Here is an 18619-nt window from a genome sequence, read left to right on the forward strand (position 1 = left end):
CTAACGTGGGGTGTTTGAAGCATCTCCCAGCTAAAGATCATACTTCCAGTATTCTATACTATTCCTGGTTTCTATTAGTTTTGAATGGACTGGGTATATAATTATTTATGTTCTAAAATGCTTGCAGTTGTTTTCAAGTCTCAGATAGTGTTTGTTGATTTCACAATAAAACTATCACCCAAAATAAGATTGACCCAAAAGTCAGTCAAGAGAAGTTCTGAGTATGAGCATAAACTCGAGTCAGAGGTCCTGGATCTGAATATTGCCTCCAACATTGACTTCTTTAAGTTCCAGAAAGCAGCAGTGAGAATCTGCTTCTTCATCTGCAAACCATGGCTAAGAACAGCAGCAGCTAAGAGTTGTTGTGAGTTACCAAATGAAATCATTCAGCCTGGCACACAATGAGGCTCCCAAGGTTTTAGCTATTATTAATAATCCTAGTTACGGTTTTCAGGTTAGTATCACACCACTTTTTTCTTCACCATTTCATAAAGTAGGGAGACAGAATCATTCTCAATTTACTGCTGAAGAGAATCTGTCTTTTGACTCCATATCCTACTTTACCACATTTTTTTTCTTTATTTTTAAAAAGTTGTATTCTGCAGCTTTAGAAATTTGAGATTTTTTTAACAACTGCAAAAGAAATTCAGTCACACCTAATGACTGAGAAACAAAATATAGTGATGTGTTACCTAGACAGAAACCGTGCTGAGGCGCTGCAGTAAACTATTAGTGAAAAAAAAAAAAAGTACACTTACAGGCACAGCATATCACAAATTACAGAGGGATACTCTGCAAGAACTTACGGAAACTAGAGAATTCTGAGTAACTATCTTTTAAACGCAGCACTTAAAAATGTAACAACTCTGCACTCTTTTCTTTAAAAAAAAACAATCCTTAGGTGTGTCAGAGAAACGCTGCTTTATTGCTGCAGAGGTCAAAGTTCAAGGCTCAAGACGTACAGGAGATTACAAAGGTAGCCTCAAGAAAGTTGGTTTGGTTTATTATAAAAAAGGTACAGTTCATAACAGTTAATTTACAAACAAAGAACAAAGTGGTATGCATACATTCTGTACAAGTACAAGCATACTTAAAACACCAGAATTTTCAAATGCATGGCCAAGGAGAAAAGAAAACAACCATTGCCCCTTGCAAAAAAAAAAAAAAAATCACACCATTATTTTCTTCTGGGTGATTATACATTTCTGAAACCACTGAGTCCACAAGTTACTCCATCTTTTTCATGATCCAGGTGCACACAAAAGCCTTAAGAACTTATGACAACTTCCTTTTCCCCATCATTCATACCTTCAAACCTATCAATTTACCATACAGATGAATCTTAAATGAGACTTCTCTATTTGAATGACGTTCATAGAGCAGTTAGTAAGGGTCACTAATTTGGTAGTCACTTCTCATCAGTTCAGTCACTATTTATTGTGTCAGGCCCTAGGTGAAGACAGTTCCTGCGTTAAAAAAAAGCACCTTACTTCTACTAAACAAGATGGACAATGAGCAAATAAGCCGAGAGAAATTCAAACTTATCAGTGCCTTGAAGGAAACCAATGGGATAGAGAAGACCTATTACTGAAACTTAGGCTAAGACCCAAAGGCGGAAGAGCCAGCCAGGCAAAGAAATATTCCAGGCAAAAGATGTCACTTCCCTGCAGGTGAAGGCTAGGTGACAGGCAAGAGGGTGAAAACAGGCAATAGGTACCTGTCAGAAGCTAATAGGTGGCAGCTCTCAAAGGCACCTTCAAGGTGTTTTTAAATTCATCTCAAGTGTGCTTGGAGTTTGACTAATGTTTATACTTATGTAAACACCTCTTAAGCATCCTCCCCCTATCACTAGTCTCAAGTCGCTTTTCATCTGCTGGACCAGATTCACATGAACAGAACCATGTAGTATGTGCTCTTTTGTGTCTAGCTTCTTTTGCTCAGCATGTTTGAGATTCATCCTCACCCCTTGTTGCTTTTTATCAGTATTACTCCTTTTTATTGCCAAAGAGTATTCAACAGTGTGGATATATCCATTTATTTGACAACTTATCAAAGACTTTTGACACTAAGGGTCAAAATCTATTTTTTTTTTAAAAAGCGTACTGCAGGTGATAAGAATACATTGGAAGGGAGCAGCAGTGGCAGTTGGGAGGCCAACAAAAAAAGCTGTGTCCAGGCAAAAAGTACAGTAGTTGGGGCCAGCTGACTGTGTTAGTTTCGTATTGGAGTCAAGACACACCTACATTCAATTCCCAGCTCGGCTAGCAAATTCAGTTTTCTAAGCAGATTCTCATATGTAAAATCCCTGGCTGTCTTAAGGGGAGTGGAGAATGTACGTTGACTGCTTGTCCAATGGAATGCCAGCCCTGGAGCGCAATTAACTGTTTTGCTTGCTGATTAATCCTTAACTTTGGGACACAGTATGAATTTAAATGTTTATTCTTCCCATCTCATCTTAAGTGAAAGTAACTAACAGCACCACAATCTAACACTTGTTTTCCACCTCTTTCTAATCTTAAGAATCACAAAATTCAGGGAGCCTGTAGGATACAAATATTTTGGAGACAGAAGGATGAACTTCCAGCCTGAGAACATAGGACAAAAACAGCCTAAAGCCTTCAGTAGGATCAAGTAGTTTAATAAGAAGACCCTTAGCACAAATGTGGCTCTAAAATTTCCTCAAAACCAGCTCTTGGAACTTTCACAGCATTAAAATAGGATGTCTACTGCCAAGTTCATGAGAAGAGGAGCAACTGGCTCTTTGGTAAGATATGGCTGGAAGGTAGCCTTAAGACTTTCTGAAACAACTTTAATCCTGTACCTACACAGGCCAGATCACTAACCTTTAATAGGGTCAGTACTTTTTGTGACCCTCAATCTTTTTTCTTGGATAATTTCAAACAAAACCACCCCCTAGACCATGTAAACATAATCCCCCCTCATTGCCAAGCTAGTAGCTCTGCAAGCTTTATACACCACTATAAACCTCATTCTATCATCTGCAGGACCCACTAATTTAGACAGCCTGATCTGCTTTCCCCAAATGGCCTTATTTCATTAACTGATTTTGTCCTCTGGTTCAGACTGAAGGTAACTGTAGGGTTTCCTCACTCATAACCTAGCCATATGTGATTAAGGTATCGAATGAAGAGAAGCTTCCTCCAGACAGCTGACAAGTGCTTCCCTGCCCTCCTAGTGCTTAGTTTTCCCCTTGCTTTTCCAAAGGGTCTGATCCGATCATCTGCATCTAAGTCAGCTACAGAATACTGAGTTCACTACTGGCCATTTCTCCCACCCAGGCTATGGTCTCTAAATGCCATTCTTCTTAAAAAAGGAACCAAAGCTCCTAAGGGAAACGGACAATTCTAGGACTGAGAAAGAAATGAAGATAAACCTGGAACATTCTGTCACACTAGAAAGCAAGAAGTTTAAGTCAAAGACTACTTACTGGAGTCAGTGGTGGTAGGGAGCAAGCTTGAAGGGGATTCCACTGGCCAAAAAGAAGATAGACAACACAGTGGATTGAAATCCAAGTCTATAAAAATCTGAGTTCAGGATACTTAAACTAGTTACTTTCAGGGGCTGCTAAGACATCAATCCATCATTCAGAAAATCGGTAAATGAAAATAAAGCATTACAGGTACTATTCAAAGTTAGGTACAAACTAAAGGCAATAAAGTGGGGATTTTAAAGAAAATGACTACAGAGTAACAAATGGTATTCGTTGAGGGACTAAGCCATTAAGAAAACACTCATATTCAGCAGACTAGCTTAAGGGAAGTTATTCCATCAGCAAGCAACTAAGCCCCAGATGCACCTTAACCAAGTATTATTCCTGGTAAATGTACTAAAAATTCCAGAAATAGAATAAACCAGCTTTTCTTACAGCTTCCTCCACTATAAATCAAGATTAATAGCAGGAACAATGAAAAAGCAATCTTTTTTTATTGGTCTTAGAAAACTTTGAAAATGCTTTGACTAAAACATTTCAATGTTCCCCATAGTAGGTTACCCAAGTATATTTGTTTTTAGCAATTAAGCCAATATTGATCCAACTATAGCCAATCTCACTAAGCAGTTTGTACCATACAAAGGTAAGTCAGTGACTTTAAAGGAGGGATTTCATATGTCAGAAGTCCAGGAGCAGTAGTTCACTTTTCAGATTACTGTATTTAGTTGGCTGATGTGATGTCTAGTAACTAGCACTATTAGTGACTTCTGAGGCACAGGGAAATCTTTAATTCTTACCCTTCAAAAAACAAAACAAAAACAAAAAAACACACAAGCCCTACCTGGACCTTATTATAGCCCTTTTTAATGAGCTAAGAACAGGACTAGTAAGGCCAATTGCTTTCCCTCAGAATGGTGACAAGTCCTTTTGGGTTTCCTGCTACATAAAAGTGTCATCAGCTAAACCAAAGTCAAGGTTTAACTTGCAGCAACTCAAATACTAAAAATTTCAGACTTACATTTTAAGATATTATACGGCATACACTGTATTTCTAGTTTTGAACACGTTAAGCAACTGATACTAATACTTACTACCACACTCCTACATCACATACTATAATGTAAAACACTATCTAGGGAAGATAGCTCAACTTTAACGTTGTTCTCTGTGGCTGAACACCAGCAACTTTTCAAATTAACGTGTAGGATGGTTAAGTCATTTGGGATTGTCCTATCAATTTAAAGTAATCATCTTTTAAATCTGCAGTACATAAACATCCTCTAAAATGGATGTACTCTGCAGTGAAACAAAGAACAAATCTGAGCCTCCATTAAATATATAAAAAGAAAGAAGCTACAAGGGCAGAGATGGACTGAAGAGAAGAAACTCAATTATCAATGAAGAAAACCACAACCTGAAGTAAATGACTAGAAGAGGCACCTGAGAACAGGTTAGACGAGACAGTACTGTCCCAACATTTTCCCCCACCCTCCAAAATAAGTTTACTTTGGAAAACCATCTCAGAGATATAAAGGCTATTATCTGCAGACCTCCGTTAAAATACTTGGAACTAGGGCCTGGTCAACAAATACCACCCCCCAATCAATACATAGACAGGCTGGGGGCAGGGTAACAAGTAAACAATGCATGGTATGAGAAGTTTAAGACTTTAGATACCACATCCCCCAGAGAACATAACCAGAGCATTTGGAAGTTAAAAAAAAATAAAACCAGCACAAACTTGTGAAGTCTCTTTCCTAAGTTTAAACAAAAAGGAACAAGGAAAACCATCCAAGAGAATCAAACAGACAGCCTAAGAATGAATGTTAAGTAGGAAGGCTAAAATCTCCCAAGACAATGTCCCAGACCAAGAACAGTCTCTGGAGAATAGATCCACAGTCCACCAAGGGCCCAGAACAAGACTATAAGATATTATGAAATCCCAGACCACCAGCAGTAAAGCAATCTTACTTAGCTCTCAGAAAAACTGGTCATATACAAAAGCATACACAAACATGGAATGGACTAGGCCGAGACTCACATTTAAAATTCTGAGAAAAACATTCAGCCAACAAGGCAGTATACAATTTGATGTCAAAAATCAAGTTCTTTTCAGATATGCAAAAACTCAGAAAAGACCCGCCATGTATTAGGAAACTACTTGGAGGATACACTACAGCAAAACAAGAGGAATAGAAATCCAGCCCTGACCATCATGCAACCAAATCTTGGTAAAACAGATAATGGGGGTCCCAATGATTCATCGAATAACCATTGCATGCAATTAACTTCCCCTACAGATCTCAAATGTTAAGTACTATTTTGGGTAAACTGAGAAAATAGAAATCATTCTGTTCTGGTTCAGATGAAGAACCCTAGTTGAGAAAGGCTGCTGCAGGCTGTTTAAAACGCCAGATTTTCTTTGGGAATGAAAAGGCCAGGACAGGTTGATAGGAAGGTCTGATGAACATCTGGTAATAATTAACTGTTACCAAGAGGTGGGAAGGTAAAAGCACTAAATCCTCTGAAAAATAGGTTGGTTAACTCTTGAGAAGCAGAACTATTTACTATTTTAGAGATTTGAGGATACTATTTAGACTTTTAACTATGTACATGTATTTCTTTGACAAAGTATTGAGAGTAAATAATAAGAGAAACAGTGCTACTTTATTAAAATACTGAGTTTATTTCACATGTATATTTTTGTCTCCCCACCATTTCCATTTGTCTGACCACCACTACTACTATGTCCTATCATAACATTCCATACATACTTAAAACCAAGCAAAGGGTGGAGTTCCATCTTTTAAAAACTAAACAGGCATTTTGGACAACACATTCTTGGCAATGAAACCTGGACAACATTTATCAGACACGGTAGGGAAAGTTCTCACTCTGCGTTATAAAAAGGACAGCCAGATATCAACTGTTACAGAAATGAAATAAGACGGAAAAATTTAACAAACTGTTTAAACTATTTTCTTAAAGAGACTTCCTCCACTGCCAGAGATCTTGAATAGCCTGAAAAGAAAAAAAAGAAATGTGGTTTAAAAACCACAACACTTCATAGACACCAATAAATTAAACGTGTCTTTGTACAGTTCAGTTCAATGCATCTATTTTTCATCTAACACCAAAAAGGTTCACTTTAGATAATTAACTGATTAAGAAAAATTACACTTAAACATAATTTAATTTCAAGTACTTCAATTCAGACATAAAATCATGCGATTCTTCTAAGCAAGAGTTTTTACTAATTTTATACTAATACGTATTTAACAGCTTAGGTGTATTTAGTTAAGGAATTCAAAACCACTTTGGCCAACGTTGCCTCAATGCCATCAGCTTTAGGGCTGCCAGGATTTAGAGAAAAACATGCACCTGTACAAGGACCACATAAATATATATACCTGAAATAAACCAGATACACCAAAGATACACATCTCTTTACCTCTCAAATTATATTTCCCTGATGACATGGGATCAACGGTTCCTTGTTTTGCATGATTTCCTTATAAAAATCCCTTATAGTCTATGTTTTGTTTACACTGTTTAACAGTTTCTATAGTGGTCACATCCAAGTTATTTCATTTTATCCACTGAGCATTCATTAATGAGAATACATGCTAGCACTACCATCATATATATAGAGCATGTTCTGCCAAATTACTCAAACAAGCTCTTCTGCTTTGTTAAAACACATTAACACCGTCTTCCATGACTAATTTACTTTTCCATTCTTGAAATCTAATGATTTAAAATACTAATGACAAAAAAAAGGAGCACCCTTGTCAATTCCTATGTCCTTCTTCAACTTGTAATTCATTCTGCTTGTTCTGATGCTTGTATTTAGTAACATCCATGTAAAAGAACCAAATTCTTCAAGTGATAAAAAGCCATTTCAAAAGACAATCATTTAAGTACAGTATTATCTATCTCAAGCTGGTGGTCTCTTTTCCTATTCATAAATAATGCCTCTTTAAGAGAAAAAGTTTTGATTTTTTTGGTCAACTCTTTAAAGGATTCAACAAGTTCCTTCAAAGCAATGGAGAACTTCAGTGACTGTTCTTCTATTAATTTACATGATCCTACTGCTGAAGACATTTAAAACTATGAACAAGAAATAAGTAGGTTCTACTCAATGTATTACTTAAAATGTCACCAAGAACTTCAGGGGCCTTTAAAAAAATATGATTTCAGTGCTTCAAATAAAGATGAATTCTCACAAATACTGTTGTTAAACACAGCCATCGGATTTAAAGTGCAAGGGAACTGAATGAATACCATGTCAATAAATATCATTCTCTAATCTTTCAGTTAAATACAAATGCTAAAGAACAATTTCATGACACTCCAATGTCAAAAAATACCAGATGCTGCTTGACCTACGTAATATATAAAATACTGAATGGGGTGGCAAACACCTTCCTAGGTCTCATCTCGAAGATATTTTACTGGCCATATCCTCATAAGCAACTTTTTTCAGAAGAAAAATTGTATAAGCAACGAGAAGATATTTTATACATTGTGATCATATACATTTGCAGTTATGCTATAAAAATGTGATGCGTTTTTAGTGTCTCCTTAACAGTAAACTGAGCTGTCATATTCTTTATTATTGAAGAAATTTCATCCTGGCACCTGAAAATATGCTTTCAGTTTTGGAGTCAGAAAACACTTCTGACAGCGGGAGTTCAATCATTTCAGCTGTATGGCTGATGTTACACTGTCTGGAAGGCCTTGCAACTTTGGTTATTACTTTATCTTCACTTGAAATTTTCTTAGTCAAAAATTTTACCACTTTCTTTGGTATTAGTTGTAGAAATAATACACCTCTTACGCTTCCCTGTTAATAGATGTTGGGTTATATCTGACTTTTCACCATTTTCAATACTGAATTAACAACTGCATACTGTGTAGTTTCAAAAGGACTTTTATATTTACTAAATGCCCACTACTCAGAAAATTCATCCAATTTACACTGGCAATTTGGGATTCAAATATACACACACACAAAAAGAATACCAACTAAAAGAACAAAAGATTCAATCTGGTCATCTCACAGCTATGGCCATGAAGCCTAACTCACAAGTAACTGTATAGAGTATTAAATCGCTGAGAAAAATAGTGTTGCCATTTAAATGATTTAAATACTAAACAGCTCTAAGTAATATATTTCTTTACTGAAAAAAGCTGAATACAGGAGATTCAGGGAGTCCTGAAAACAACCATTATACAAAGGGCATGTCCTATATGTACATGATGCAAAGCAACCCTGTTAACTGCTTTTACATTTTCCTTTACAGCCTGAGTCAACTGTAAATAAGACAGTAAAAATAAATGACTCTTCTATTGACAAAACGTTCCCATTAATAAGGTATTTCTTCACAAAATCTAATAGGTGACTTTATACATTGAGTATGATAATTTGGCTTCTTGCTTCCAAATTTTACACGTAGGTTGATTTCAGCAAAATGTGCTTCCCATAAGATCTATGGAGAAAATCATCCCTGCCAACTCACAAGAAAGCAAAGACCAGACTGCTCAAGAAGCCAAATGGAGCAGCACAGAAAACCACAGCTCATTTCCATGGCCAATATAGTACCAAAAGCAAAACTGAATTCAGTAACCAAGAGATAATTTACCAGCTATACAAAAGCTGGGAAAAATGTACTAAAATTAATCTTCTCAGTCTATCCCAACTAAATTCTTAAGAGTTTCCATGTATTTAATGTCAAGTATTACCTGTGGTTAGTAACCTTTTAAAAGAAGCCAATGCCTAAAAAGACTAAACAAATAACTATAATAAATCACAATAAAAATTTTGGATTTGGCCATGTCCCCAGAAAATTTAGTTACCTCTTGGTCAGTCATCCGGAAACAATTCTTCACGTAATTGATGAACTTGGCTTCCACTTTGGGAAGAGAACCACCCTATTGAAACAAAAGCATTATTAAGGCTAAGTATAGAAACACTATTTTGGGGAGGTAACTTTATGAAATTCCTCAAAGATTTGCATGCTGTTTATTATACGGATCACTGTGATTCATTCCTTGCCCCTTCAACTCTTAAAAAATACTTAGTAAATCCCTTTTTAGGCCTAGAAAGACCTGTTGTGCAACATATTAGGGAAAAATGTAGTAACGGTATTCCACAGTATTCTCACACTGATAAGGTCTGTCAAAGCTTCAAATCCCCCCCAGTCACTCTGGAAAAAAAAAATTGTAAGCTATGCTTGAGATTCTTTAGGCATTCATGTCAACTTGACTGCCTACTATATTATGTAACAAGTCAGCTTTATCATCACCCTCTACCACCCAGGACTAAATACAAAACATACAGCCCCTCTAAGTATCATGTAATATAAAAGCAACCAAAATTGCTAGAAAAAGAAAATCACTTAACATGTACCAAGACCATAGGTCCAGCACAGTGCTAATCTAGGAGTCAATTCAGGGGGTATATGAACAAAATGGGGGGAAAAATTGTATTACATTTCATTAAACTCTAAAATTTGGCATTCCTTTCAATTACGGGCACAGGGAAGAAACCACAATTTCATTAGCATCAAATTATTTTCAAAGTATTTTGTCACCAAATATTTTCAAAGATCTCAAAATGTTTATCACTGCTTTGGAATGTCAAGGTACTTTATTTTCCTTGTAACCTGAATCTTCTATGTATTTTAAAAAGATCAAGAACACTTTAGGTATGGTATACTTAACTGCCTCTATCACCTAGAAAATAAACCTCACTATAGTTTACACTTTTAAATTACCGTCACATACATTCTTATTTGATTCAAAGATTTATTGAGCCAACTAGGGAGATACAAAGGTGATTAAAACATGGTCAAAGAGGTGAGGCAGATGCACAAGTAATAAAAAGCAAAGTGTAAGGTTCACTGAATCACAGCAGTCAAAAGAAAGTGCTTTAGGAGAGAGATCAAGAGATTGCTTCCAGCCTGGAAGGGGGCGTGGGCAGGTGGCAAATCAGGAAAGGGGATTGGTATTAAAATAGAAGACTTCAGTCTGGATTGTTGATGATACTCAGTATGGACTATATTTCTCTCCTTTTCCTCTCTCCCCATCTTTGGGCTTAATTTACCAGTAGTGCCCAGGATTGTTCAATGTGCCTGCAATTAAACCAAGGAGATAGGACCATATTAAAATTGGGGGGAGGGGTACCTAAAATATGTCATTTTAGCACTGTATGCAAGGGATAAAAATAGAGCAGTGACTGATACCACAAAGGCTAAAAGTTTTACAGTAGTACTAAAGCAAGATACATTCTGGTTTTAAAATGCTACTTTTCCAATTGATTCATAATTGCACAAGGAAAAGAAACCTACTGAAGCCATGTAGAACCTAGAGAGCACAGGAAAAAAATACGGGAAAGGGGGTCAGTAACTTCCTCACCATACCATATTTATTCTCAATAACTGGGGTCTAAGAATATTACCCAAAGTTTCTCTCAAATGTGTTTCAAGGAATCTAAACCAATTATTCCAGTATAGAGTTCTCTAGTAAGGGGAGCCCTCACCCCAAAACAAACAAGTAGGACAAAAGCTAAATCCTCCTCTCACATTTCTAGTACTTAAAAGGAAGATTAATGTAAACCTATTAGTCACTCAAAAATTCAAGATTTACCAAACGTTTTGACTGGTGACACCTTGGTGCACAAGGCAAACAAATGACTCAGTTTGTTGGAAAATGTTTCTCACTAGAGTAAAATTTTTTTTAAAAAAACTAACACCAAGCAGCAAAAGACTATACTTTTCCAGCTGTTTGCAATTTTAGAAGACTCATACGCCCCCTGCTGGCTCTGTAGCATCATACAACCAGGCAAGGGAAATGTTTTCATTGATCTCATTTTAACACCTAGGGTCAGAATATATCTTAACAGCTGTATTCCTTTTGTAACTGAAAATAAAGCATATGTAACTTCAAATACGCAAAGAATCAGCAGAGATCGTGAATTAACATAAGTAACTAGGAATCCATTTTTTAAAAAAATTTCACACCACAAAAGGGGTAGGATAAAAAATGAGGAAGAGTCCTGTTCTACCCAAATCCCAGAAAAGTTTAATTTGAGGGAGAAATAAGTCAATCTAGTTTTTGAACAATTTTACTCACTTTTTCTATACTTGCTTGCATTTTTGCTTTAATGTCTTCTACAGAACTAGGTCCTTTTGGTGTTTTAGGAGTCTTTTCCTGTTTTTTGAAGGATTCTTGACCCTGGAAAAAAGGGCTAATTTCAACACCGTAAGAGTACACACAGCTCTTAAGATCTAACCTACCTGGATTTTCTCAATAAATTATTCTTACAACCCTTCCTTGTAAAAACGATTGTATACCAGTTAAGTTGCCATTATAAACGAATTCATGTCTGAACAATAATTTTTTGTTCTTAAATTACTTTGGAAAAGTAATAGAAAATAGTTTGAGCCTGCACTTACATTCAACACTAGGTCAGTTCTACACTTAAAGGGTGTTTTTTTTCTTGTAAAAAGGGTATTTTCAAAAATGAAACCAGAAGGTAAGAAAGTTAATGCAGCTTGAGGCCTGGGGCCCACAACCATAGCATTTAAATGATAATCTCCCAATATACAACCAGCATTGAGAAACTCTACACTATACGATAAATATATCTTTCAATAAGCAAATACCCATACGTAACACAACTATTTATATCACGATGACAATCCTTCTGTTAGCTCTCTCACCAACCTGAACACCAACCAATGTTAAGTGGTCAACAATCTGTGTGTAACTTATGGTTAACCCTCCCCATCTGTCGTTCCTCTGCATCCAGATCCAACCAACTATGAATATGCAGTACTGTAGTATTTACCACTTGAAAAAGCCCATGTATAAATGAACCCATACAGTTCAAACCTATGCTGTTCAAGGGTCAACCGTCTATGACACTGATTACCAACAAGCACATTTTAGCTCTTCAACACCAACTATAGGTATTCTCCAAAGGCCTACCAAATTTTAGACAGTAGATTCTTCCACTTCTATGGAAACTACCAACTTCAATGGAGTCTGTATTTGTGCGTTATGTTACCACTTACTTTTGATCTTGGTGTTGATGGTTTTGAGTCTTTTCCATTCTGGTTTGATTTTTGTGCATTTTTGGCTGGAGTATCTCGTATAGACTGCAATTAGAAATTAATCTTAATCAATGCCCCTCTCTACATAACAGATGTATCAGCGCAAATAAAACTGCCCCAAACTGTGTAAAAGCAGCCAGGTTAAGATGAAAACAATCATTCTGACAAAAGCTTGCAAAAGGGCTAACAACAGGGAGAAGCCCACATGGAGAAAGAAAATAGATTATTCCCCACTATTAGGCAAGTTTCCAGGACAGCACTACTCAGGACCAATTTTAATTATGAGATCATCGTTTCCTAAGCCAACTTTTGTTAAGTACAAAACAAGTCAACAGCACTAAAAAATGCCCATTATTTCTTGTTATTAGCTATTTCTGACTATTTTAAAGTACTGCATCTTACTTTCTTTACTGGAGCTTTTTCTTCAGCTTCCTCATCATCAAAATCATCATCATCATCACTACAAAAGAAATAAGTCCTTATTACTGATTCAATGCACTCAACAAATCTAGAAAAAGTGAAGGAACCTACAAGTTTAGTCAATTAAAGCATGAAGAACTTTCACAATTTTGGGGGTTGACAGAAGAACCGAAAGCATGATCTTTAAGAGATATCTGCACATTCATCTTCATTGCAGCATTGTTCACCATTACCAAGAGGTAGAAACAACCCAAATGTTCATCAATAGTTAAATAAGGAAAATGCCATACATATACACATCAGGGAATACTCAGTCTTTAGGGAAATCCTGTCAAATGCAGCACACAGATGAAGCTTAAGGACATTATGCTAAGAGAAAGAAGACAGTCTAGACAGTCACAAAAAGACAAATCCTGTATGATTCCTCTTATATCAAGTATCTAAAACAATCAGTCTTTACAGAAACTAAAAGATTGGTGGTTGTCAGCAGCTGGGGAGAGGTGCAAATGGGGGCTTTTTCTTCAATAGTTACGGTTTTCAGTATTACTAGTTGAATCTGAGGTCTAACAATAGAACATAATTAACACTACTAAACAACATTTAAAATAGTTCAGATGGTAAATGTGTAATTTTTTAATAACTAAAAAGATTAATTTTTTAAATAAAAATGGGGTTACTGAAAGAAATTTAAAAGATAAACATATCCCACATTCAGGGGCCAGTATATATTAGGGTGGCAACTCTCCAAATTAATCTACAGATTTAACCCAATCCCTAAAAGAACCCTAGCTGGCTTCTCCATAGAAACTGATCCTAAAATTCATTGAAATTCAAGGAACCCAAAGTAGCCAAAAGAAATCTTGAAAAAGAACAAAGTTGAAGCATTCCCATTAAGTGACTTCAAACTGAAATCTATAAAAACTGCAAAGCAAAAGAAATTAGAATAGTGATCATACACCAGTAGAATGGAAATGCAAAGTCTAGACATAAATCCATATTTATGGTAACTATTTTCAACAAAAGGATGAAGACTAAAAAGTAGGGAAAGAAGTCTTTCACAAATGTGGACTGGATATTCACAATCAAAAAAATGAAGTTGATACTGCTTCACATAGCAAAGACTAATCACAAACAGCATTTTATTGCAGTGTCTGTGACTTCACCATAGCCTGACCTAGTTCAAAAAACACATCAAAACTTGTTTACAACCAAATTTAAAATTCTCCAAGAAAATCCTATTCTCTTTTAGAAACTTTTCTTCTAAGGACCATATAACCACAGACCAAAATCTTTTGTGGGGGGAAAGAAAATCAAGGGAAAACTTACAAAATACAGCTGGAGCTATTCAGATTCTTTCTGCTCAATCCATTTTATTACAAACTCTTCAGCATAAGATACACCAGACTTGTGAGCGTAAGATACACCAGACTTGTTAACTTGTTAGCACATTTAGTAATTTTTCTACTAAATTTCCCTCAAAAATAAAGCACCTAGTCAAAACGTTTTGGGAAATGCTGCATACTCCATCCTTTAACTCAGCTCATTTAACAAAAACTCACAACCATTGACCATTCACCTAACATTTAATAAAAATTACTTAATTCCACAAGATAATTTTGGTAAATAATTTTCATGCAACTCCGCCCCATACAACTATGTCAGGTTTCTAAGGGCACATTACTTACTCGTCATCATCATCGTCATCGTCATCATCATCTTCATCTTCATCAGCAGCAAGTTTTACTTTTTTCTTATTAAAAAAAAAATGAACACACATTGATAAGCAAGTGCTAATCCAAACTACCAAACTAAAGCCAAGAGTAAGTTATGGGTATTAAATTACATCTATACCTGTGGAACCTTGCTACCACTTCCAGGGGCAGAACGCTTTCCAGATATACTAAGGAGTTTCACATCCTCCTCTTCTTCATCTTCTGACTCTGCATCTTCCTCCACAGCTAAAATAAAATCCTTTATCAGCCAAAACTAAAACTCAACCAATAGCAAGAACTCAGAAGAAAAGGGCATTGTTAACATACAGTGATGAGCACTTAAAAACTGAGATTCTATTAGAATCAGAAAATAGAAAACAAAAATTTTTAAGAAGAATTTTGGGAGCTAATACTAGGTTTTACATGCAAAACACCCAGCTTTTTTAGTTATAATTTACTAGATGCCCATTTTAATCTATTACAGACAGTTGTACTAGAACTAAGCATATTTTATAAAGTACAAATTGGGAACAGAGAAACTGCATGAAGAATAAACAGCATAACACATAAAAGTAACATACCTACTAAGTGCTGTCCACTAATATGCACAGGCCCTGAACCACACTTCAACCGTAAGACCACAGGTGGTGTTATTTCAAAGCCCCCAAGAGAAACCTGAAAAAAAAAAAAAAAGAAAAAAAATTTTAAATCACTAAATATTGTGAAGAAAATAAAAGGTTAAGTTTGGTAAAAAACCTGTTCATAATTTTAAAATGTCTCTGAACAAGAAAACTCATCAGCCAAATAACCTAGTGAACTTGTTTTTCCACCTCTGATAAACAAGCAGCTACCACCATGTTCAGGAGTTGATCAGTCAACCCATAGTGACAGAAGATGCAACAAGTGACTACTAGAAAAACCAAACCAAATTTTATTTCCTTGGTGTAATCTAAATGACACCCACCTTAATTAACAATTAACAAAATTAGACTTTGACATAAAATCCAAAGTATGAAAGTGTCCTTACTGTTGGCTGTACAGACATTTTCAAAGTCGCCAGTGTTACTTTAATTGGACTGCCTTCGTAATTCATTGCCTCTGCTTCAACAATGTGCAATTCATCCTTTGCACCAGCCCCTAAACTGACCTGTGAATAGAAAAACAGTAATTCAACTTGAGCTTCCACTATTTTACAATGCCCCCCAATTAGTTGTTTTTTAAAAAGCAGGACAGCTATAAACCTTTCATTATTACCGATAAAAAACTGATTTGAGCACAATGTTGTCTTCAAGTTTTATGTGACTGCGACAATTCCTCATATTCAGTAAATCTGAATAAAAATACATTTGATGACATAAATATTTATGTCATCACCTGTTCATAGTATAAATTACCTAACATTTGTTGGCCACCTAAAGGTTGAGTAGTAGGATAAAGCCTAGTGTCTGTGGGGAACAAGTAGATTTTTATTTATCACTACCCTCAAAGGCTTTATAACTGAAGGAAAGTACATAAAAAAAGCTGAACATAGTGTGACTGGACTTTCATTACAATTACCAAATGAGTGGTAAAGATGCCAAGCTTTGTATCACATACATAAAGAAAATTAGGTATATACAATATTCAGTTATAAAAATACTATTATAAAATAAATACTAGGCCATACAAATAGGAACTAAGAGGTTCAAAACAAGAGATATAGTTTATTTTGAAAAGTTTTAAGTACCGTTCTTAAAGATAATTGGTGCTCATTTTCATCATTATCCACCTTAAAGTGATAATCTTTGTCGGCCTTTAGTTCACAACCTGTAAATGAAGAAAAAAACCAACTATAATAAAGAGAAAATAACACAAAACTTCAGTGCTGGTAACCAAAAAGTTAACTTCTGAACTAGTTTTTACTATTCTACCAAAAGGCAAGGCAAAAGTACCTCTCCGGATTTCTTAAACACAGAAGTTCATAAACACCAAATAACATCCATACAGAGCTTTATAAATTCCACTTTCCCAATGTACTATTTTATCCTCAACTACACTACTATTCTCAGGTAGAAACAGGCTCAAATACTTAGTAAAACGAACTGAAACCAAACCTAACCTACAATGTTGATAGAATCCCAGTATTACCTACCAAAACTCCCACTAAAAGTAAACATCTACATCAACAGCTTATATCTACAACAGAAAAACTACAAACGTCAAAAAACAAAAACACGTTACAGAGGTCAACATTCCATCTTTGAAGTAAAAGAAATGATATATATTAAATTCTGTTCGGAAATTGTTTTAAGGCAGGAACAGAGATAGCCTAGGAATATTCCCAATACAAAGAGTTAACAGAAATTATCATATAAATTCATCAGAAACTCCAACTTTTCAAAACTAATAATAATAAGAAAAGCCTAGTGTATACTGCATGTTACTACCATTCACAACAGGCAAATTGTTTTAAATACCATCAGAATTAAACTTAACTTAAATAATCCCACTTAATTGCCATCTGATAGTTACTAGAATAGATGCTCAAATGTTATTGCTCAATTAACTAATCTCAGTATGGTATATAAAGAAAAAATTGGGTGCAGGGCTTGCACTTAATTCAAAGCTTATCTGGCACAAAGAAATGGCTTCAAAAATTAAGTATAGTGAGACTGAAAAACCAACGCAGGCCTCTTAGCATGGTGCCTGAGGGGGAAACCCCAAAACCTCTCTCTATATACAACGACACCTTTAACAGAAAGCTGCCTCCGCAAGTCTTCCTCCCCGACAAAATCATTTATTGTGGAGCCAAGGGTGATGGGGTTAGGTCTAATTTCTCCCTACAAGTGCAACCTTCGTTAAGTCACTTTCCCCTGAGCATCAGTATCGTCATCTGCAAAGTAGGCGCGACGATTAAAAAAAAAAAAGACTCTAAACGAGAACTACCAGCAGAGATGGTTAGCACTGAACAAAGACCTCCAGCATCCTGGCGCTGCCTACCAACTCTCCTAACATTTCCCGCCCAACAGCCTCAATTAAGCCCCAGGACCCCCAGGCTCGGGGGTGACAAGACACCAGTGAGCCCCGGATGTAGCGCCCACACCCCCTCCTTCCCCCAACCACGTGGCAACCACGTGCTCCCAGCGGTTGCGGCCTCCTCACGCCGGGCCGCGCCTCCCCTCCCCCCGTAACCCGCCGAGGCACTGAAGCCGAGTCTCGGCCCGAGAGCGCCCGACCCTGAGGCCTGAGGGCCGCAGGACAACGCCAGGCGCTATCCATACTCTCCTCCAGAAAGGAGGGCCAAGCTTCATATCTCGAACCCACACAACCTCATGGACCACCAACGCGGAACCCGGCATCAGAAGCCTACCGACTCACACCTCAGAAAATAATTGTGCCTGGAGTTCTACCGTGTGCCTCAGGCAACGCCGAACCCTCAGTCCGCCGGTTCCACGTTACCTCAGGCCCTGGGCCTCCGACCGCTCACGCCCCAGGCTTCAAGCCGCCCCTCCTCCCCGCCTGCTCCCCATCCTTAGATTTCAAGACGCTGGCAGCTCGCTTCCCACTCCCTCGAGCCACCTGTCTGCTTAGCTTTCTCCACCAGCCCAAGCCTCGGTGGGACCCCCCCACCACCACCTCAAAACCAACAGGCCCTGCTCGGCCTCCTCCACCCCCTAGCAGTTACCGAAAAGGTAGTTCTGAGGCCTCAGGGGGCTCATGTCCATGTCCATCGAATCTTCCATGAGTTGGTGGCACGCACTTAGGTGGGAGAGAAGACGGACGGAGATAAACCACCACTGTTCCGGAGAACAGCCGCGCAGGACGGAATCACACCAGGGAAAGGACGCGGGCTCCCTGCGCACATATATAGCACCGTGGAGATCTCGCGAGAACTCATCAAGTCCCGTCTCCCCGCGCGTGCTCGGGAGCCCCCCTCC

The 18619-nt window shown here is 37.1% G+C and overlaps 1 protein-coding gene across 2 annotated transcripts; it reads right to left on the reverse strand.

Annotated features, from left to right (window-relative positions):
* Positions 1–979: 979 nt before the first annotated feature.
* NPM1 (nucleophosmin 1) lies at positions 980–18545 on the reverse strand. 2 transcript variants are annotated; one of them, XM_006195650.3, is made up of 11 exons: positions 18367–18545; positions 16429–16508; positions 15730–15849; positions 15284–15377; positions 14842–14948; positions 14676–14740; positions 12973–13030; positions 12532–12615; positions 11588–11689; positions 9311–9385; positions 980–6472 (listed from the first exon to the last, which is right to left on the reverse strand). In XM_006195650.3, the coding sequence occupies exons 1-11, from the start codon at positions 18422–18424 to the stop codon at positions 6434–6436; spliced, it is 882 nt and encodes a 293-aa protein (XP_006195712.1). In that variant the 5' UTR covers positions 18425–18545; the 3' UTR covers positions 980–6433. The 2 variants fall into 2 exon arrangements, with proteins under 2 accessions (XP_006195712.1, XP_006195714.1); XM_006195652.3 differs by lacking the exons at positions 980–6472; positions 9311–9385 and adding an exon at positions 10242–10587.
* Positions 18546–18619: the final 74 nt, after the last annotated feature.

Source organism: Camelus ferus, chromosome 22 (assembly GCF_009834535.1).
Source record: "Camelus ferus isolate YT-003-E chromosome 22, BCGSAC_Cfer_1.0, whole genome shotgun sequence".
Taxonomy (NCBI): domain Eukaryota; kingdom Metazoa; phylum Chordata; class Mammalia; order Artiodactyla; family Camelidae; genus Camelus; species Camelus ferus.

What these genes read in the sequence shown, in the direction of transcription:
- NPM1 (XM_006195650.3), bottom strand. Translation starts at nt 18,424, where the DNA reads ATGGAAGATTCGATGGACATGGACATGAGCCCCCTGAGGCCTCAGAAC. An exon ending in TAGTGGACAGCACTTAGTAG is followed by an intron (nt 14,949 to 15,283) that starts GTATGTTACTTT and finishes ATTTTATTTTAG; the next exon opens with CTGTGGAGGAAGATGCAGAG. An exon ending in CATCAACACCAAGATCAAAA is followed by an intron (nt 11,690 to 12,531) that starts GTAAGTGGTAAC and finishes CCTTTTTTCCAG; the next exon opens with GGTCAAGAATCCTTCAAAAA.